Source organism: Pelobates fuscus, chromosome 1 (genome assembly GCF_036172605.1).
Source record: "Pelobates fuscus isolate aPelFus1 chromosome 1, aPelFus1.pri, whole genome shotgun sequence".
In the NCBI taxonomy this organism is placed as follows: Eukaryota; Metazoa; Chordata; class Amphibia; order Anura; family Pelobatidae; genus Pelobates; species Pelobates fuscus.
This window is the reverse complement of record NC_086317.1, coordinates 4,464,874-4,488,427: the sequence shown is the minus strand read 5'-3', so window position 1 is coordinate 4,488,427 and position 23,554 is coordinate 4,464,874. Positions and strand designations below refer to the sequence as shown.

General features: G+C 45.5%; 1 protein-coding gene across 1 annotated transcript in view; it reads right to left on the bottom strand.

Annotated features, from left to right (window-relative positions):
• Positions 1-23,554, bottom strand: part of LOC134586338 (T-cell surface antigen CD2-like) — a 103,713-nt gene that overhangs the window by 67,390 nt on the left and 12,769 nt on the right. The window contains exon 2 of the mRNA XM_063441807.1: positions 3,714-3,989. Within this exon, the coding sequence (XP_063297877.1) occupies positions 3,714-3,989 (276 nt within the window). The remainder of the gene's footprint in view (positions 1-3,713; positions 3,990-23,554) is intronic.

Below are 23,554 nucleotides of genomic sequence, written 5' to 3'. Positions count from 1 at the left end.
CCAGGGGCTTCCTGGCATCATAGCATTTTCATTTAGATGAAGTTGTTATGGTGACCTGAATGTTCCTTTAATTTGCTTAAAGGAACGCTATAGTGCAGTGATGGCGAACCTATGGCACGCGTGCCACAGGTGGCACGCCGGGCCCTTTCTGTGGGCACGCGGCCACAGGTCCGCCATCACTGCAGAGTAGGCACCTGCCTGCCCGAAACGGCAGGCGCCTACTCTGCTTCCGGTTCGGGAGGCAGGGGAGGGATCTGTGATGCTGATCCCTGTCCTCCCGCGCGATGCTGTGTGGAGCGTTGCCGAGCGTTACCATGGCAACGCTCCACACAGCATCGCGCGGGAAGACAGAGGGTTCAGCATCACAGATCCCTCCCCTGCCTCCCGAACCGGAAGCACTGCCTGCCACCACCAGACCACCAGGGATGGCTGTGTGTCCCCCCCCCCCCACTTCATTAAAGGTAAGAAGGAGGGAGGGGGGGATACTGACACACAGCACCCCTACCCCCCAGAAGTACCCTTACCACCCCTAGCCCCCACAGCACCACCCCACCCCCCAGAAGTACCCTTACCCCCCACAGCACCCCCCACCCCCCAGAAGTACCCTTACCCCCCACAGCACCCCCCACCCCTCCAGAAGTACCCTTACCCCCCAGCACCACCCCTCCAGAAGTACCCTTACCCCCCAGCACCACCCCTATCTCCCCAGCACCACCCCTACCCCCCCAGAAGTACCCTTACCCCCACAGCACCACCCCTATCTCCCCCGCACCACCCCTACCCCCCACAGCACCCCCCCAGCAGCACCCTACCCCCCCAGAAGTACCCTTACCCCCACAGCACCACCCCTATCTCCCCAGCACCACCCCTACCCCCCACAGCACCACCCCACCCCCCCAGCAGTACCCTTACCCCCACAGCACCACCACTATCTCCCCAGCACCACCCCTACCCCCCACAGCACCACCCTACCCCCCCAGAAGTACCCCTACCACCCCAGCAGTACCCCTCCTCCCCCACAACAGTACCCCTACCCCCCAGCACCCCTACCCCCCCCAGCAGTACCCCTACCACCATCAGCAGTACCCCTACCACCCCCAGCAGCACCCTACCCCCCCAGAAGTACCCTTACCCCCCACAGCACCACCCCTATCTCCCCAGCACCACCCCTACCCCCCACAGCACCACCCCTACCCCCCACAGCACCACCCCACCCCCCCAGAAGTACCCCTACCATCCCAGCAGTACCCCTACCATCCCAGCAGTACCCCTACCATCCCAGCAGTACCTCTCCTCCCCCACAACAGTACCCCTACCCCCCCAGCACCCCTACCCCCCTCAGCAGTACCCCTACCCCCCCTCAGCAGTACCCCTACCCCCCAGCAGTACCCCTACCACCCCCAGCAGTACTCCTACCCCCCACACACAGTACCCCTACCCACACACAGCACCCCTACCCACACACAGCACCCCTATAACCCCCCAGCAGTACCCCTACCCCCCACGCAGTACCCCTACCCCCCACACAGTACCCCTACCCCTCCACACAGTACCCCTACCCCTCCACACAGTACCCCTACCCCTCCACACAGTACGCCTACCCCCCACACAGTACCCCTACCCCCCCACACAGTACCCCTACCCCCCCACACAGTACCCCTACCCCCCCACACAGTACCCCTACCCCTCAGCAGTACCCCTACTTCCCAGCAGTACCCCTACCCCCCGCACACAGCACCCCTACCCACACACAGCACCCCTACCCCCTACAGCACCCCTACCCCCACACACAGTATCCCTACCCCCCACAGCAGTACCCATACCCCGCCAGCAGTATCCATACCCCCCAGCAGTGCCCCTACCTCCCACACAGCACAGCACCCGTCTCACACACACATACAGCACCCCTACCCCACGCACAGCACCCGTCTCACACCCACACAGCACAGCACCCGTCTCACACACACCACCCCTACCCCACGCACAGCACCCCCCCTCACACACACACACAGCACCCCCCTCACACACACAGCACCCCCCTCACACACACAGCACCCCCCAAACACACACAGCACCCCCCCAAACACACACACAGCACCCCCCCCAAACACACACACAGCACCCCCCCCAAACACACACACACAGCACCCCCCCCCCAAACACACACACACAGCACCCCCCCCCAAACACACACACACCCAGCACCCCCCCAAACACACACACACAGCACCCCCCCAAACACACACACACAGCACCCCCCCAAACACACACACAGCACCCCCCCCCCACACTTACACAGCACTTGCACCCCCCCAAACACACAGCACGCACAGCACCCATCTCACACACACACACAGCACCCCCCTCACACACAACACCCCTCACACACACACAACACCCCTCACACACACACACACAACACCCCTCACACACACACACACAACACCCCTCACACACTTACACAGCACCCCTCGTACACTTGCACAGCACCCCTCATACACTTACACAGCACCCCTCATACACTTACACAGCACCCCTCATACACACACACAGCACCCCTCACATACAACACCCCCCCCCCACACACGCACCCCCCCCACACACACACGCACCCCCCCCACACGCAATTGCCGTGTTGGCACTTTAAGGAAAAAAAAGTTGGCATGTATTGCGGTTTGGGCACTCGGGCTCAAAAAGGTTCGCCATCACTGCTATAGTGTCAGGAATACAAACATGTATACCTAACACCATAGTTGTGAAAACGCTATTCACCCTGGCTTTATGTGATAATGACTATGCTCCTCCCCTTCGTGACACTGTCAAAAAGTGACCAAGCATGGATGTCATTACAATTATGCCCCCCCCCCCCTGGAAAAATTCCTGCGGACGCCCATGCCTGTTGGGTTACCCGGGGTCCACTACACCGGGTGTCTGTGTATGGGGATCTGAGCTATGAATTTAGTGAGATGATATCCCGTGTCAGTGTCTGGGAATCCAAGCTATAAATTAAGGGAGATGTTATCCGGTGTCTGGGGATCGGAGATATGAATAATTTGATTAAGTCCCTTAGTACAGAGGATGTATCACAATGCTGCTCACTTTAACGCATTTCGCCCGATACATTTGGATTTACCAAGTTGAGCGCGCTGCAAACCGTTTCCTGTATTTCTGTATTTATAGGGAAGGTCTGCTTAAAGATATACACGCTTACTTTTTACAATAATCAATTAAACAGTATCAATCCAAAAACAGTGCAATTTCTAAATTCAAAACAATTCTAAATCATTCTCATAATAACCAATTACAAACATATATACCAAAGCCGGGCAAAATATAATGAAATAAAAACCATCGGTCCAGCGATAAGAGGATAATCCGTCCTGCTACTATATACATAAAGCGATGAATGCAAGTTCATTTAGAGAACCAATTAGTATATACACTTGGTGTAATACATATCCAATCCATGTCCTTATATGAAAGTAATCACCCCCTCCACTTTCTTTTAGCTAATTGTATTTCTTGATATTTTAGCAAACTGGAATCCCTATTATATGTAAAAAAAAAAAAAATAAATAAAAAAAGAAAAGTTCGGACACTCAATATTTATTTTAAAGTTATTGGATTTTTTTTTTTAAACAGCATTGAATTTCTTTTGATATATTTTTTTAACGCGGTGTTACTTTATATCATTACCATGTGAATGTTCTTACCAATCACGATGACTTTGAACTCCCCTTGCAAGCTCTTCTCTCCACGGTCCGTATATGTTGTATATGTGTAGGTCCTCTCTCCGAAGCTCTCCACGTCTGTCACCAGCAGGGACCCATTTGGGTAGAGTTGACATTTTATTATAGGGCCACAAAAATTTTTCATTTTGTTACTTAAAACGTTGTCATCAGTCTTCCACTCTACATGGTCAGTGCCCTTCATTGAGATATTAAGAAGTTCGGATTGGTTGATGGCCACATATCTCACTTCACTGGATGCTGTGGGATATGAAATTATCTCATTAGTAACTTGACAGAATTTAAATACTCAATCTGAAAAAACGTAATACTATGAGCCCCTTTATGGAGCAGCAAGCACAATGATGGAAAAAAGCCAACAGTGATATAGAAAGGGTAGTAGATACCTGGCATAGCATCCCAGTGGGAGCAGTAACAGTGATATAGAAAGGGTAGTAGATACCTGGAATAGCCTTCCAGTGGGAGCAGTAACAGTGATATAGAAAGGGTAGTAGATACCTGGAATAGCCTTCCAGTGGGAGCAGTAACAGTGATATAGAAAGGGTAGTAGATACCTGGAATAGCCTTCCAGTGGGAGCAGTAACAGTGATATTGAAAGGGTAGTAGATACATGGTATGACCTTCCAGTGGAAGCAGTAACTGTGATATAGAAAGGGTAGTAGATACCTGGAATAGCCTTTCAGTGGGAGCAGTAACAGTGATATAGAAAGGGTAGTAGATACCTGGAATAGCCTTCCAGTGGGAGCAGTAACAGTGATATAGAAAGGGTAGTAGACACCTGGAATAGCCTTCCAGTGGAAGCAATAACAGTGATATAGAAAGGGTGGTAGATACCAGGAATAGCCTTCCAGTGGGAGCAATAACAGTGATATAGAAAGGGTAGTAGATACCAGGAATAGCCTTCCAGTGGGAGCAGTAACAGTGATATATATTAGCCAATCTCTGCTAAATATTGGAGTAAAAATTAGTTTTTTCTTTAATTTTGCATATACACATATAACAAGATTTTTGTAATGTGTATTTCGTAAAGCTGGTGTGTGCTATCCCTGTACAGAACCCCATATTGTGTTCAGCTACATCTGCTGAGTATAACGATGCCCCCATTGTATGCCTTTGGCACTATTCTGTGAAGCTACAGTGCCATATAGGAGACAAGGCTATTTCAGTTTCTATAGTTAGAATTTTCATAGATGGATTTGACGGGCCTATGTCTCATTTTAGGGTGTTATAGCAGTGTGACTGTTCAAATAACCCACAAAGGGCTTTCATTTGATAAAGCAGACACCCCAGGTATCTTATTTGGTGTATATTGTGTCTTAACAGGTCACCATTTTTTCCACCAATTTATGTCAATGTTTGTGGTGTATTTTGTGAAGTTACAGTGCTGTAAAAGAGACGTGACAAGTTCAGGTTTTTAAGTGTGAATTTTCATGGAGGGTTTTGATGCGTCCGTGTCCCACTTTGGAGCACTTGAGCAGGCTACATATTACAACTACACCATAAAGGCATACCATTTCTTAAATAAGACATCACAGGGTATTTCAAAAGGCATATTTTGAACCTTAGCGTGGGATCATTTTTTCGCTAGTATTTCCCGAGTGTAGTGGTAATGAGCATTTTTAAATGTATTTTTTTACTTTGTAAAACTAGTTTTAAATTTTTTTTTTACTTATTAAATGTTTTAAACTTTAACTTTTTTACACTTTAAAAAAATGTTATAAACCTTTTTTTACAGTTAACCCCTAACTAGCAGTAAGCAGCACTAACGGTAAACTCCCCACTTTCCCATAACTCCCACCCACCCCAGCTAGCAAAATATATAATTATAAAATATTTAAATTAATTAAATAAAGTTAACCCTGTGGGTTAAAAAAAAAAAAAAAAAGTTAATCCTCAGGGGTTAAAAAAATAAAAATTAGATCACAGTATAATACTGTGATCTGTATTTTGATCACTGTAGGCAGTGATCGACTGGCAAGGAAGGGGTTAATTTTAATTTGGACTGAGTAAGGGGGGAGGGGGTGGTATATTTTTTTTTGCTTAAATGTTACTAAAGCTTTTTTTTTACTTTTTAAAGCTTGTTTTAAAACTTTTTTTTAACGTTAACCCCTAGCAAGCCCAACACCAAATCCCCCAATTCCCCACTAACTTCCACCTATCCCATCTAGCTAAATATATAATTTTAAAATATTTAAATTAATTCATAAAATAAATGTAACCTTTGAGGGTTAAAAAAATAAAAATCAGATGACAGTAAAATGTAATCCCTGCCAATTGATCACTGTAGTCAGTGATCAATTGGCAGGGAAGTAGCTAATTTTATTAAAGCAGGGGAAAAGGGGTGGCGGGTGGATTTAACTGTAATTTTTTTTTTACACAGGATGAAGAGGATCAGCACTGATCCGTCTCCCTGCACTTCAAACAGACGGCGGAAGAGCAGGTAGGCGGATGGTGAGTCCCTGCAGCACATGTGCTCGCTCTGACAGCCTGTCAGAGCGATCACTGCTGCAGGGGCAGCGTGATCGGGTGCTCCCGGTCTGCCTCACCGGATGAGCGTTAACCCCGCAATCTGGGGTTAACTTTAGTAAATGACGGAAATTTTCCGTCAACAGTCCTTAACGCAAGGACAAGGTTGACGGAAAATTTCCATCTTCGGTCGGGAAGGGGTTAAGCAGTCTGTGTATGCATTCATCCAGAGGCAACTCTAGACTTTACGAGGCCTTAGACGAAACTCAAACATGAGGCCCCACTAACACCAAAGTGAAAAAAATAGAGTTGCAATACATGCACACTGTCACATACACACATTGATGCACTGTTTACCTGTTGTGGCGAAAGTAACCTCGCCACAGTTTTTTGGAGGGGCCTGTTTGCCAGCCTCCTGCCCTGCGACTATGGCCCTGGGATGTATTGCCCTTCTAGGAACTGATTTGGGCATAATGGATTTTTATAATGCTGTTTCTGGCCCTTTAATTCCCAGAGAAAGGATTTATACTTTTAAACTGGCACTTCGGATGCAGTCGAAGTGCCTAAGTAGTCAAAGTGGTCGCCATTCGACAAACGAACACGTGGCGGCGGCCATTTTAACTCATTCGAACGCGGTCAGTGGTGTGTGCAGCCAAATCTATGGAACTGTTTTCGGCTACCCAATTACACGAACACTGCTGACCCGTACCTTCTACTCCACTTCAACACTGCGATTGGAGACTAACACAATTAGCCGTACAGTTTAAAACATACTTTTTACCTAACTTTCATAACTCTAAAACTATACATCCAATATTAATAAAAGTCACATATTATTAATCCGCACATTTCAAATACAAACATACCCAAAAATCATTTGATTCCCTTCAGCCGTTCGGGAGATAGATATAGGTCTCTTTTGACCGACCGCAAGCACATTTTTCATGCACAAAACAGTTCCATGGATTTGGGCTGTGCGGTCGGTCTATTTTACACTGAGAAAATGACTAAGTCCCATTCGAACCCCCCCCCCCAGTGACTGGACGACACACCGTTCCAGGGGTACAACAACAACTTTACTGGCCACACTCGGCTTTATACTTTTCCCATGCAAGAGGTGGAACATAGAGTATCCTTGTGTGAATGTATGTCTCTGTGAGCATGTATGCATTTTTGTCGGGGACCGTATGTGTATGGGGTAGCTGCTTGAAGTGTGTATAGGGGTCTGCCTGTAGCCTTTGTGTATTGTGTTTATGGCAAAGTTATGTTTCTTGATGCCTCTACTTGTCCGCTTGGCAGCTTCGGCAAGGGTCTTGCTGTCTATCCCTCACCCATTCCTGGGCTTCGGTGGATAGTCCATTATAGAAGTGTTCCAGCATGAACAACTGGAGAACCTCCTCTGGGGACTTCGCTTGCTCCGAGTCCACCCAGTTCTGGGCAGCTCTGTGCACGCGGCATGCCCAATCTGTATGGGAGTCCTTCTCCCCTTTTCTTGTCCCACTGAACTTCCGCCGGTATGCCTCCGTAGTTATGACATACCTGGCCAGTAGGACCTCTTCTACTGCTTGATACGCCTCCGCCGCCCTTCCTGTCAGCTTACTGCCCAGAATGGCGACCCAGTCTGCATGGTTGACTTCTAGCAAGAGGCACTGCCACTCAAAGTCCTGCAGGAAGTCTTCAATGCCCTCTTCTGCTTCCTTGAAGGCCATATAGGGCAGCTTCGGTTTGTGTGCAGGGGTAGCCGGCCCCTCTCTTGTCCGCTGTTCCTCGGGTAGTGTGGTTACCACCACCTGCTTCTGAGCCCAAGGCTTGGGTGCCAGCGATGAGCTTGGTCAGGAGTTCCGCTGGGGGAGGCTCTTTGTATAAGGCCAAGCGCCCTCTGATTGCCTTGTCGAAGGCCTCTTCTTCACCCTCCAGCTGTGGGGCAGCTGCCTTATTTCTTCGCTGGTCATCCTCCTTTAGATCAGCAATCAGGTCGGCTTAGTTACGTTTGCCGGCGGATTTCCCTCTCGCTTCCAGCAAATCTTGTAGGGTTTGTCTTTTTATAGAATGATAGGCCATGGGTCTGTTGGCAGGGACGTAGGATCCCGCTGCATGCCACCAGTTGTAGCGAACACTGGGTAACCTAACTGGTTGCCTCCACTATTACTAAATGAAGAGACCCATTTCCCCCCCAGTAACTGGACAACACACCGTTCCAGGGGTACAACAACAACTTTACTGGCCACACTCGGCTTTATACTTTCCCCATGCAAGGGGTGGAACATACATGACGATAATGTCCCCCCCGATCCTCCCCATCCAAGGGTCGTATAACGGAACCCTTTGTCCCCTGTTCCCGACACTCCATGTCCCCTCCCAGGCCCCTCCCACTCCCAGGAGTCCCCTGATGGAAACGGAACTCCAGTCCCTTTGTCATCTGTTTCCGCCACTTAGTGTCCCCTCCCAGGGCCCTCCCCCCCCACCCATGGTCTTTTTTCCAGAAGTCCCTGTATCTGGGGGTCATAGCACTGGAAACTTCCCTCACTTCACCTCCCAATGACAGAGTGCCTGCCAACCTCCACCATTGTCCTCAAAGGATATCCCAGCCTCAGGGACTCCCAGAATGGTAACTGCCATGAATGGCCTCCATTCACGAGTCCCTGGGTGAGACCTGGCAAGGGAAGTGTAGATGCAAATATCCATTTTGATATCTATCCTAGCTGTCCATATAAGAGTTAATTTGAACAAAGAATGAATTTGGCATTTCATCTTTATTTCTCGGAAAAAGGATTTGTATAAAATCCTTTTTGCTGGAAAAATACTGATTTCGAAATGTTCTTGTTAATTGTCCAATATATCGGTATTTGTAAATATCTGGTTTTAATCAAATATGTGATACGTTATATGACGAAAGATTATAACTAGAAACAGCTGTTTATAACTTGTGAAAAACAAATGATGTCACTAATGCTCATGGCCCCCACCGACATGAAAATGGGGTATAAATGCATATGACTGTATAATAAACTTTGAATTGGTTATTGAACAAGTCTCTGCTATTCATTTCCAATTTCCAGAGCTCTGAATGAGTTGGCAAATATCCATCATCCACATAGGGTCCGGGCTGATTTTATCCCCAACAAACTGGTGTCAGAAGTTTTGGGGGCAATTGGTCGGAGTGGAGATGTCAGGTAAGGGGTTCTTTGAAGACCTTCTTTACCTGCATCTCCTATCACCCACACATTGCTTTGTTATTTATTGGGGTTTCTTACTATTTTAATTTTTTAAAGGGGATTTTCAATGCATAATGTCTTTAGTAGACATGGTTTTTTTAAGTCTCAGGTAGACTTGTTTAACTCCTTTGGTAGGAGGAGTGCCTTTGGCAGGCGGTTTTGTGCACAATTATCTGGACTTTTCCTCTTTGTTAGGGGTTCACCTTTGGCAGGTGGTAAAAGTGTGTATGGGAGACGTCCCATGGTCCCTCTTTGTAAGGGTTGCCTTTTGTAGGTTGTAAAACTGGTTTTCAGTCTTGGCAGACTGAGTTGTTGTATATGTACATGTAACTTTTGCAAACAGTTTATGTACATGTTTATGTACATGTCACTTTTGCAAAGAAAGTTTATTAACGAAAAAAAAAAAAAAGTGGTTTTAACCCTGTATGATGGATGTTTGGCATTACTCAAGCTTGCTACTTTATGTGCTGTTTTATTTGACTGTGCAACTTTGATTTTAAGCATGAAGTCTGTGATAAGGGGGTTAAGATAAATAAAATGGGAATGAGGCTGTTTTTAACAACTCCAAACCATTACTCCCTCCTGATTATACCCAGCCTGTCCCCTAAAGACAATAATGATTTGGGTGCTATCCTTGCTGTGATAAGTTAGACCTACCCAAGCAGGAACAAGGGGTTCCCACTGCTCCATAAAGCTCCCTTTTACCACCTGCCCAGGAAGAAAGGATTGGCAGCTCCTCTGAAGCCCTGAGGGTGTCTAAACCAGGTATAAGAATTAAGGGAATAAAATAATTGAGGGAATGTCAAAAGTACATGTAAAGGTGATGATAAATAAAAGAAAAAAATAGAGGTTCATTAAGGGGGTCTACAAATTCATGTTGTAAATGTAGATGATTATAAATTAATATGAAATGTATATTTTCAGCACATGCTTCATTTCGTGCTGTAAACTAACTTGCTTGCTACAGGTACCTGACATGTTGTAAATGCTTTAAATTGTATGTATTCTGTAGAATTGTGAAAATCTGTAAATTGTTGTCTGGGGATGCAGAGATTTTATTGATTGTGACCCAAATGGTGGACCCCCTGTGCAGAAGTGGGTTTGAAATTTTGGTCATAGAATGTAGGATCAGAAACCATGGACAAAGGTTTTTACCTGTGTTTTTATGACTTTTGGGAACTCAAATTGACCGGTCAAAATTTCCCATGCTTTTAACATGGAGTAGTATAAATATTTTGAGTGTTTGAGAGTTCTGACAAATGCAGGTGATACCATGTCTGTGTAATCTGGTCCAAATGTTCTATAAGCGTATAGGAGAGAAATTCTATTGATAAGGTACATATGTTGCAACTGGTTAATGCAAGTGTTATACAAATGTTTAAGTTAAACGCGTTATATGGCCATACGGGATCCCTTCTTTAATAAGAAAACCATTGGTACCAGAACTCCTAAATAATAAAATCAAATAAAAATAAAGAAAATATACAATAATATGTTCTGAATACAGCTGTTAAAAGTTTATTCTGTGTAAATGGTGATTGTGATAAATGTGTTTTGGTTACTCATTTTAAAGTATGCAGTTTGATTGTCATGTATGTTAATGGGTAATTTGCTGTGCTATTCTAAATTATATTTGAATAAATTTGTCTCAGTATTGATACAGCTGGAAATGGTAGCGTAATAATCTAATAATCTATTAAATAACTGATTTATTATTGAATACTAGTCCAAGAGCAATAGGAGTTGTAATCCTTAAAGAAAAAAAAAAAAAAACACGCTAAGTTTTAGCTGTTTTCCAAAATTCTGTTGTAATAATGGACTTCTTGCCAAAATTCGACTTTCTAGTCCAGCTGCCAGGTTTTCTGATCTTAAAGCAGTACTGCTTGCATAGTTGCAGAATGCACAAACAAGGGAAACCTACATTATGTCTGTGTTTCTTTTGGGTGTGACATTTAATAATTTATTTTGGATTGAGTTAATTGCCTGTCCATTAATGGGTTTTTGTGTTGGGATGTCTGCTGGATATCTGCTACATTCGTTGTGTTCTGTGTTATAAGAGGACATGTGTGATATTACAATGAGTATGAAGACTATTTAAAGAATATTTGCATGTCATTAACGCAAGCTTTTAGTGTCTTTTTACAACAGATTAAATGCTGATCAGCTCACGAAAAAGGGGCCCCTGGAAAAAATCTGCTTTTCAAAATCGTGGATCTCTCATTCTTCATATTATTAGGGGAGTATTTAGCGTTATCTTTAACATAAACAATTGTTATATTATATATTTAACAAGTACAAAATTAATGGATGACCAGAAGTGGATACGTTTTTTCCCAGATTAAGATTCATCTAATATGCCTCATTGATTATAGCAAAATGATGAAATGGTATTTTTAATAGAGATCAGACAATTTATTTTGAGGCAATTCTAAACTACTTATATTTGTATTGGTATATTGAAAGCATTTTGCAGACCCAGAAGAGAATAAATAATATAATAATTCTAAAAGGAACCATACTATGGGAAGAGGTCACCCTATTAACTCTCTAAGGGGTTAAACTCATTTTTGATAAGCATATAAAGTTTAGTTTTTGTGGTTAGTCTTTTGATACTCAATTTGAACTCAATTGAAGTATAACAACCATAACCTTATAGGTGTAGGAAACGGCTGCAATATGATTTTAATATTTGCAATATTTGCAATATATTTGATATGCAATATGATTTTAATATTTGCAATATATGTTTTCAATGTATTCTAACAATAGAAAAGTAACTAACTGCATTACACCTATGACCCAGACTGTCAGTATTGCAAACCCTGTAGGAAGACTCTGCTTTCACTGTTTATGTACTAATTCTTCAAAAGCTTATTAATATTATATCTGTGTGGTACACTAAGAAGTGTACACAAAGAGGGGGTGTGAGTTAGGTGAGTTAGGTAATCTCGACCTGCATATGGAATATGCTTCATGAGAAAGATACAGCAGGTTGTTTTGTTATGCTTCATGAGAAAGATACGGCAGGTTGTTTTGTTATGCTTCATGAGAAAGATACGGCAAGTTGTTTTGATATAAAGAAAGAGGGAAAAGTATGTTGTATCGGTCACAAAGGATTGTGATCTTAAGCAGACGAGACAAGGACATTTGGGAGGTGATAGGAGATTGAATCAGACAAGTTTTGGAGGCAGAGGTAGAGAATTTTATCAAAGGGTCTAACTTTTGTAGAGGTGGCAACTTCAGCACTGTTTTAATTGTTTTAATTGTGGAGAGCAGGGGTTCACCCCAAGGTACTCGTGGTGAACCCGGTCAAGCTGGCCCCACTGGTACTCCTGGTATTGCTGGTGCCCCTGGCTTCCCTGGTGCCTGTGGTGCTCCTGGACCCACCCTGGCAGGTTCCTCAATACCAACCACAGCTTCCAACCTATACCCACACCCAATAACCTCAGCCTAGTACACAGATGGTTCATGTTCTTAATGTTTTATATATAGATAAAACAGTATTAATGCTGGCTCTTAGGGAAAGTATAAGCTGAAGTTGAGATGTAGACATTGTTTGCAAAAGGCTGCACAATGTGAAATAACTAAAATAAAATAGGATAATAATAAGTATGCTTAGTCAATTTGTAACGTGGTATCATAGAGGCATCTGCAATAAAATAAGTGAGTTTACAAGACCTGACAAGTGAGGGCAACTTCATATAACATATGTCTACAGTTTGCTGCCCCTTCCTTATCAGAGACCACTTGCAATTTTAGCAAAGCAAGACAACTCTGTATTAAACAAGGCACTTTGCAACAACAGTAATTCATTTTGTTTCTCCTATTTCATTCCTAGTTGTTCTGAAAAAATAAATATTGTTTAAGTGGGATAACTCTATGGAGGTTCCACCATGTATTAAACATGATCACACACATACAGAACTGGTGGCTTTTTGGACATCGGGATCTATAAAAGGCTTTGGTTTAAAAAAATGTTACCTGGGTCCACAACATTTTTGACAGAATTCAGCATTCCAATTCTATTAAAGTAATTAATTGGGATTATCAAATTAAGGTTTAAGTTTAAGAACAGTATTTTATTAGGAATTATTAGGAATTATTCCAATATGTATATGCTAGTGTTTTAGTACTCAACAAGCATTTATATAGAATGAGTGCTTCTCTCATCTCTAAAGGGAAATTATGTATTACAATTGTATAAAGGACAATGCAATGAAATATAAGCAAAGCTAAGAGAAGTACATGTTACACAAGTTAAGGGTTTAACATTAGTCTCTAATTTGAGTTTAGCCTAGATAATTAATTTATTGATGTCGTACTGATCCTTGTGTTTGTATGATTATAGAGACCATACTGGAGTATTTGTGCCGCCTGATATTTGGGACTACACACCAATCTCTCTGGCTGACCTACCTGCCTGCCTACCTACCTTTTTTTGCAATTAAATCTGTTTGGTCAAAATCCATGCTGGCCGAAGAAACTAAGATGCTTACTTATGAGTACATAGACTGACTTGGAAAGTCCTGAAGGTGCAGTGCTGTCTAATGCCGCTATGTCTGTATTAACCCTTTCAACAATTGGGGTGTTGCACAGAGCATTGTGGTGAACATCCAGCAAACAGAAGAATTAAGAACTATGTGGAAGCTGACATTGTCTTGTTGTCAGCCATATTGCTACCCTTAGCTATGTTATGGTGTCTAAGATTATGGAACAATGTTTATGGTGTCTAACATTCTTTATTCTCCTTGAAAGACTTATTCTATTTTTTAGGACTATGCTGGACTATGCTGGACTATTGAACTATTTTGTTATTTTTATTTTTGTAGAGTTAGCCGGAGAGAGAGGAAGTGTTAACTTATTCAGGCATGGATGTACTATGTGTGTCATTGATGTATGTTGAGTGTACCAAGGATGGATTCCTATTTATTAAGTGTGGATATGACTGGACCATCGAAATAGGGATGTAATTAGGAGACATAGGATGCAAGGTCATGATTGGGATTATTGTTAGAATTACAAACTGATTATAAGTTATCTCATGATTTAATATGTAAATGGGCCTTTTGAAACTAATCAAGAAATGTTTCCCAATCCCGATACCCAGCTATTTACTTACAAATGCAGGGTTTTATAAGTCACTAATGCTGTCAACGTGAGGCGATGGCCCTCACTCAGAGTTTCCCCAGATGTGCTTTTTTCCTCAAATATGAGTTTTTGCCACTGGGTTTTTTGACCTGGCCCCAGATCACCGGGTGGAATGGTAATCCAGGACCCTGGTCCAAAGAGGGGATGGATCTTATTCCCGTTTTGACTATACGAGCTTACATTTTGAATTGTAATAATAATAATATTCCCGTTGTTGGGAATAACACTTTGCCTTCACAAATACACTTTGCCTATATTGACCCAAGACTCAAGATACAGATAACATGATGTACACTTAAAAGATCAGCAGATAATTGAAAAAGCTGAAATCAACAGCTTGAACTCCTCTTTAAGGGAAAACCTATGGCACAGAGCAAATGGGGGAAATCGAGGTGAAGAAATAATGAAAGTCCCGCAGACGTGATTAGCACGTCTGAATATACCTCCTCTTGTTTCTCTGCCGCAGGCCTCCCATGGATATTTACCGTAAGATAGATCATGATATGATCTAAGAGGGGAACTGTAGATGCAAATATCCATTTTGATATCTATCCTAGCTGTCCATATAAGAGTTAATTTGAACAAAGAATGAATTTGGCATTTCATCTTTATTTCTCGGAAAAAGGATTTGTATAAAATCCTTTTTGCTGGAAAAATACTGATTTCGAAATGTTCTTGTTAATTGTCCAATATATCGGTATTTGTAAATATCTGGTTTTAATCAAATATGTGATACGTTATATGACGAAAGATTATAACTAGAAACAGCTGTTTATAACTTGTGAAAAACAAATGATGTCACTAATGCTCATGGCCCCCACCGACATGAAAATGGGGTATAAATGCATATGACTGTATAATAAACTTTGAATTGGTTATTGAACAAGTCTCTGCTATTCATTTCCAATTTCCAGAGCTCTGAATGAGTTGGCAAATATCCATCATCCACAAAGGGTCCGGGCTGATTTTATCCCCAACAGGAAGCATCTACTTTTGGACGCGAATGCTCCCCCTGGCCAGCGTCCGTCTATACGAACAGGGAATCACTCATTGTTTCCCATGCAGTTTTACGCTATGTTGTGAGCTGCCAACATTCTAATTGATTGGTGTGAACATTCCAAAGGGCGCTGGGGACGTCCTCGTTCAGGTACCGAACAAGGTGGGAAGCAATCCGCGAATGTTCCCTCTGGATGGCGTTTGTGTAATGAATGGGCTGCCACACAGGGGATGCACGCGCAGAGGCTTCCCTTGCGGTTTGCGCTTTTAAAACCTCATTGCGAGGTGTGAACGTTCTATATCAACATTCTAAATTAAATTTCGTGGTGGTACCAGTTTGGCAGTGTAACGGATCACCTGGCACCACGACTGGGTACCTCCGTTGAAGGATGCTCCTAGCGCTTCCTGAGGGCTCCAAGCGCTCCAGCAGACAACATTACCACCGCAGATCCCACAAACCGCCGCAGCTTGGTTGGGGTCTCGCCGTCTCCTTCCCACCCTGGACCTCCGACAAGGCTCCAGGTTCCAGTGGATGAACCTTGTAACGGACCGTTTTGCACACAAGAGGTTAAAACCGTTTAGGTGATATTCCCCTTTCCAGATGCACAGGCAGCTACTGTAAGCACCAATCTCCCGAACTGCAAACTTCACGAATCCTGGAAACAGCCAAACAGGAAAAAACATATGAAAGGTTTACACTCCTGGCAGTCAGCATACAATCCAATTCCCCCAATAACAAGACGACACTTCGTTTTGAGGGTCAAGCAGTGGTCTGACTGTACTGGCACATACAGCCTCTTTTATTCCCAATCCAGAAACATAGTACTGCCCACAGGGTTTTACAGAACAACCAATCAATCCGTACAATACACTCAGACACTCCCACACAAAATCCTACCCTCTGCCTGTGATATGATTACTGAACACAATGGGTGATATAATTATCACAGGCAGAGAAATACAGTTTTTCCACATTATTCATAACTTTGAAAGTATGCATCACATTCACATAATTCACACTTACATTTTCCGAATCAGCATACTCCAAATACAAACATATGTCAAAATCATCCAAATTGGTCCATTGGTTCAAAAGATAGATCGTAGTCCTTTGTGACCAAATGCAACATGGCTTTTCTGTCCAAAACCAGTTCCACAGAGTCTTCTATCCTGGAGATAATTGAGAAGTAATCCAATTATCTCCAAGGACAGAGGCAAAACTCCATTAAGCACATGGCAGTAAAAAGACAGTAAAATACAATAAAATACACAAGGTTACATTTATTACATAAAATACAGACATTCTACCTATCCCCAGATAGCTTAGATCTGAGCGCACATTATTACCGGATGGCGCTCAGATCACATACATACAGTTCAATCGCCATGGAGCCAAAGTCTTTCATACAGTCTTTCAGTATACGGCTGCAGGGCCGGCGCTACCATTAAGGCGGACTAGGCAGCCGCCTAGGGCGCCCCTTGAGAAGGGGCGCCGCCAGGAGCGCCGGCCCCCCTAATGCTGCAGCCACCCGAGCGCTCTGTAGAGCGCCTCAGGCGGCTGCAGCTTCGCCCGGGCTGGTGCGTCCATGAGGGCGCACCGCCCGGGCGCAGCATGAGGAGAGGGGCTGACAGGAGGGAAGCGCTCAGCGCTCCCTCCTGTCACTCCCTCACTGTAGCGTGGCCGAGCCCTGTATAGTCCGCCGGTACAGGGAGCATTTGTCTCCTGTACCCGGACGGACTAACCGGAAGTGAACACTGAGTGTTCACTTCCTTTTAGTCCGGCCGGGTACAGGAAACAAAAACTCCCTGTACCCGCGGACAGTACAGAGCTCGGCCACGCTACAACACAGGTAGGGGGGCGGGGGGGAGAAATAAATGGAGAGGGGGGAGGGAGAAATAGAGGGGGGGGGGAGAAATAGAGGGGGGAGAAATAAATGGAGGGGGGTGGAATAAATGGAGAGGGAGGGGGGAGGGGAGGGGGGAGGGGAGGGGGGGAGAAATAAATGGAGGGGGCTGGAATAAATGGAGAGGGAGGGGGAGGGGAGGGGGGGGCAGGAGAAATAAATGGAGAGGGAGGGAGGGAGGGGGGAAATAAATGGAGAGGGAGTGGGGGAGGAGAAATAAATGGAGAGAGAGGGGGGGGAGAAATAAATGGAAAGGGGGGGGAATAAATGGACAGGGAGAATAAATGGACAGGGAGAATAAATGGACAGGGAGGGGGGGATAAATGGACAGGGAGGGGGGGGATAAATGGTCAGGGGGGGGGAATAAGTGGACAGGGAGGGGGGTAAATGGACAGGGAGGGTGGGGGAATAAATGGACAGGCAGGGTGGGGGGGAATAAATTGAAAGGGTGGGGGGAATAAATTGACAAGGTGGGGGGAAGTAATTGACAGGGAGTGGAATTGACGGGGTTAGGAGGGGGAATGAGAGTGGGGAGGGGAGAAGAGAGTGACAAGGGAGGGGGGAGAAGAGAGGGACACGCAGGGGAGAAGAGAGTGACAAGGGAGGGGGGAGAAGAGAGGGACAAGAGGGGGGAGAAGAGAGGGACAAGAGGGGGAGAAGAGAGGGACAAGAGGGAAGAGAAGAGAGGGACAAGAGGGAAGAGAAGAGAGGGACAAGAGGGGGGAGAAGAGAGGGACAAGGGGGGGAGAGAAGAGAGGGACAAGGGGGGGAGAGAAGAGAGGGACAAGGGGGGGAGAGAAGAGAGGGACAATGGGGGAGAGAAGAGAGGGACAAGGGGGGGAGAGAAGAGAGGGACAAGGGGGGGAGAGAAGAGAGGGACAAGGGGGGGAGAGAAGAGAGTGACGAGGGAGGGAGAGGGGGAGAAGAGAGTGACAAGGGAGGAGGGAGAGATTGACATCCATCACACACACACAATGCACCCCTTGCACACAGAAAAAACACACAATGCATTACACACACAGACACACACACACAAGCAATTCAACCCTTACATACAATGCATCCCTTACATACACAGAAACACAATGCATTCCTTACACACACTCAATGCACCCCTTACAGACGCACACACTGCATCCCGTACATACACAGAAACACACATTGCAGCCCTTACACATACAAACACAGATTCACACAATGCATTCCTTACACACATATCAGGACATCCCCTACTCCTGTGAACAAACTATTTGGTGGAACATGAAGGTGGACCCTGGGGCCCAGACCATGAGCTGTGTAAAGGGCCTTTAAAAAAATGGAGCTGCTTTCCGTTCTCCCAGAACACAAACAGCCTCCAGAGAGCCTGTTCTACACCAGACGAGTGGAGCCAGACTGCAGCTAGAGCCCATCACCATCCTCATCTGATTGTAAGTAGGCAATCTAGTATATTATTCGTGGCACTAATCTCTAATTTACCTCACATTAAAGGGACACTTTAGTCCCCAGAACCACTGCAGCTTAATGTAGTGGTTCTGGTGTCTATAGCCTGTCCCTGCAGGCCTTTTAATGTAAACACGGCGGCACTGCAGCACTTGCGTTAGTTAACATGGGGCATTGTGATGTCATAGGGGAGGGGAGGGGGGGGCGGCAAACTTTACTTTTGCCTAGGGCGGCAAAAATCCTTGCACCGGCCCTGTACGGCTGGGCTCCATGGCATAGCTATCTGGGGTAGCATGGCTTTAACAGTCTGCAGAAAGGCACAAACCAGCCTTTCTGCAGGGAAAAAGAACAGGGGCCATAGTCTAAAGGGAGCAGGCGAGCAACCAGGCTTCTCCAGTGCACAGTGGCGAGGTTGGTTCCGCCACAAACCTCTCCTCCAAGAGAGGGAAGCAGGAACAAGCTCTTACAAGAGCTTAGAAGTGCATGCAGAGCATAGCAATCCCTTGTAGTGATATAGCAATTCCCCCAATAAGAGACAGGACTCTAGATTAAGGGTAAAGAAGAACTCTAGTTTAATGACACACACTCTACTTTTATGCAATTCTCCCATGCAAGGGAGACGCCCACAGACAATTATACAATAGCCAATCAAACAATGATTACAACCCACAGATTTCCTCCCCTCAACCTGAGAGGTAACACAATAAGCCGTACAGTTTAAAAACACACTTTTTACCTAACTTTCATAACTCTAACACTATACATCCAATATTAATAAAAGTCACATATTATTAATCAGCACATTTCAAATACAAACATACCCAAAAATCATTCAAATCCGTTCAGCCGTTCGGGAGATAGGTATAAGTCACTTTTGACCGACCGCAAGCACATTTTCCTGCCCTAAACAGTTCCACGGATTTGGGTTGTGCGGTCGGTCTATTTTACACTGAGAAAATGACCAGGTCCCATTCAAACAAGCGTTCGAATCTTCGAACAGGACTTAGTCTCCAGCCGCAGTGTCGAAGTAGAGTAGAAGGTACGGGATCGTGCAATTGGGTAGCCGAAAACAGTTCCATAGATTTTGCTGCACACACAGCTGACCGAGTTTGAATGAGTTAAAATGGCTGCTGCCACATGTTCGGTTTTCGAATGGCGGCCACTTTGACGACTTCGGCTGCATCCGAAGTGCCAGTTTAAAAAAGTACAAATCCTTTCTCTGGGAATTAAAGGGCCAGAAACAGCAATATAAGAATCAATTATGCCCAAATCAGTTCCTAGAAGGGCATAATCGCAGGGCAGGAGGCTGGCAAACAGACCCCTCCAAAAACCAGTGGCAAGGTTACTTTCGCCACATACCTCCCCTTTGGGGGGTAGACTATCCAGGTACCTGACCTTCTGTCGGTCGGTGCCTGAGTTAGTCGAACAACCCACCCACAACAGCAAAGTGCAAGAGCAGCCCACCCACAACAAACAGTTACTGCACCTGGGTATTCCTCTATGGTCACTGGGCAACATGCTGTGAGGGTTTGGGATGCCAGTGCTTCTGCTGTGGCAAATGGGTTAGGCCTTGGCTGGGGAAGGGAAATAGTACTTACCCCCTCCTCCTGGTGTCCCTGTGAGGGTAGTTGGAGGATCTGGACAGGCTGTCCAGCATCCTTGTGGGTCAGGCACATAGGCCACGGTCCCATCTGCGCCGTCTGGAAGATTGGTGTCTCCTCTTGGTAGGGAAAGCTGCTGCTGGGGAGAGAGGGCGCTGTGCTCCTCTCCCTGAAACACAGGCTGCCGCTGGAGATGGAGACTGACTGTCTACACTCCCGTAACATTGTCCTGCTGCTGGGGAAAGAGACCAACTGTCTCTGCTCCCTGTAGGACACACTGCTGCTGGGGGGGGGGGGGGGTGAGAACGCCTGGAACTCACACTGCCGCTGGGGAGGAAGGACGACACCTTCGGCTCCCTGGGACTCACACTGCCGCTGGGGAGGAAGGACGACACCTTCGGCTCCCTGGGACTCACACTGCCGCTGGGGAGGAAGGACAACACCTTTGGCTCCCTGGGACTCACACTGCCGCTGGGGAGGAAGGATGACACCTTCGGCTCCCTGGGATTCACACTGCTGCTGGGGAGGAAGGACGACACCTTCGGCTCCCTGGGATTCAAACTGCCGCTGGGGAGGAAGGACGACACCTTTGGCTCCCTGGGATTCACACTGCCGCTGGGGAGGAAGGACCACACCTTCGGCTCCCTGGGATTCACACCGCCGCTGGGGAGGAAGAACGACACCTTCAGCTCCCTGGGGCGCACACTGTCGCTGGAGATTGGGTGTCCATATCCTCAACCTCCACAGTTTTTGCTCAAAGTCCATTGCCGCATGGTTCTCAGCACTCAACTGGCACATTACTTGGGAGACCACCTCATTCGAAAGGTCTGGGCCATAGCAGACCAACCGCCTCTTTACCTCCTCAAGGTAAGCGTCGCCCTCGTAGCGACGTATCAGTTTGAGGTGCTCTTCACAGGGTTCTATCCAGGGTCTTGCTCGCTCCATGCTGTTGTAGATAGGGACGCTGCACGGTAGCTAGCTCTATCCCTCTATTTGTAACTCCACCCGTTACCGGTGTCTCTGAGCTGCTTCTCCTCACACCAGGCCGCCATCCCACCGCTGCCACCACTGTGATAACCTCGACACTGGGAGGTGAATGGAGTCCTTTAATGGTGGCACTCCAAAATGAGGAGCAGTCAGTTATACATACACAAAGAATGGAAGACAGGGTCAAGATAGGGAAAACACACACATGGGATGTCAGGAAAGTAACACACATTGCAGGATAACAGTGGTAATTGCCAGTTTAGCGGGGGTACCGCTACAGAAATTATTCAATTATTATTATTATTATTATTACTTATATAGCAGTTACATTTACTGTTATAAAATGAAAGCAGTCTAACTGGAGCTGTAGGATTCCTCATTAATGCTGTGTGCAGACATCCCAACATGCAAAAGCTGATTTCAGGGAGGTGGCTTCACTAGCAACTGCACCCCCCACGTACGCGCTCCCACACTCACACCAAAACATAAACATACAAACAGCCACCAAACATGTATGAAGAAGGATATTATATTTTATTATGACAGAACACAACTATTTACATATAACAACTATTTACACACGGACACATGCACACACTGATACACAGATACGGACACCGACACACACACTGTCACATACAGATACACGCTTGCACAAACACAGATACACACATTGGCACACACTCAGATACACATTCTCAAATACACACAGTTTTGCATACACTCACTTAGATACACACACTCAGATACATATGGACATACAGATGCACACTGTAGCAAAATGTGGTCATGCTACAAGATTTATTTCCCTTTGTTTGGCTGTGCGTACTCCCTCTTACGGGTCCCGAACAGAAGAGTGTGTGGTACCACCTTTTATACCCCCCGAACACCAAACACCCCTGGCTGTTAACTGCAAATGAGTAATTAGCTCAAGTGCTTTTCCTTGGTGTCCACCATTTGTCTACCCTAAAACATGTGCTCCAGTGAATGGTGGGCATTTTGTATCCAGAACACAGGTAGCAGTACATGGTCGTCGAGTTTTTGGAATTCTGTGACGGCTACGTGATCCTGCGAACGCCAGAGAAAACTGTACCCTTCAGCTTCTAGACAAGTTAGAAGAATGGTGTTCGGAAGAAACGATCGTGGGGGGTGCATTCGCTCCCTGAAAGCCAGTGGGAGCATTAGTCGATGTTCGCACAGGAACCCCTGAAAATAAATCATCCAATGTACCTTTTTCTGAGGAACTATTTTGGGCTAGTTCCTCGTTGCTGGCCGGTCAGAACTTTGCCCATATGACGATTCCGTATTATCGAACGGATCTCAGCACCCAAGTTGTCCAAATAGCGCTCAGATCCCTTCAGTTAATTTGGGCTATTTGGGGATATAACCATTTGTTGAGTTCCTGTATATTATGAATATGTTTTTGGGGTGTTTTGTGCATTTCTGTATTGTTTCGTGTAGCTGAGATATTATGGAGTTATCCTTTCCTTGACTCAATTATCTCTCAGAGACGCCTGGGAGGGGTTTGCATTCTATTCTATAGAGACCCCATGCTGGGCTCTGTGCATAAAAGGCAGAGTGCGGCTCAAAAAACCTGAGTTGACTCCCAGGACTATGTGTCACCCAGTTGCTGGGGGATAACGGTTATAATCACAACAGCACTTCTTACAACTTCGAGGAAGTATCGGCGGAGATATCTAGTTGGGGTATTGGAGCTCCGCCACACACACACACACACACACTTAGATACACACTGGCACATACACACTTAGATACATACAGATACACACACTACCACATGCACTCAGATACACATTGACACACACTCAGATACATATGGACATACAGATACATACACAAACACTAGCACATACACAGAAATACACACAGATACATACTCAGATATACATGAACATACAGATACACACGTAGAAACACGTAGATACACACGGACATACAGATACACACACTCAAATACACACGTAGAAACACACGTAGATACACACTGGCGCACACACACACACAAATGTACATACTTAGACACATGG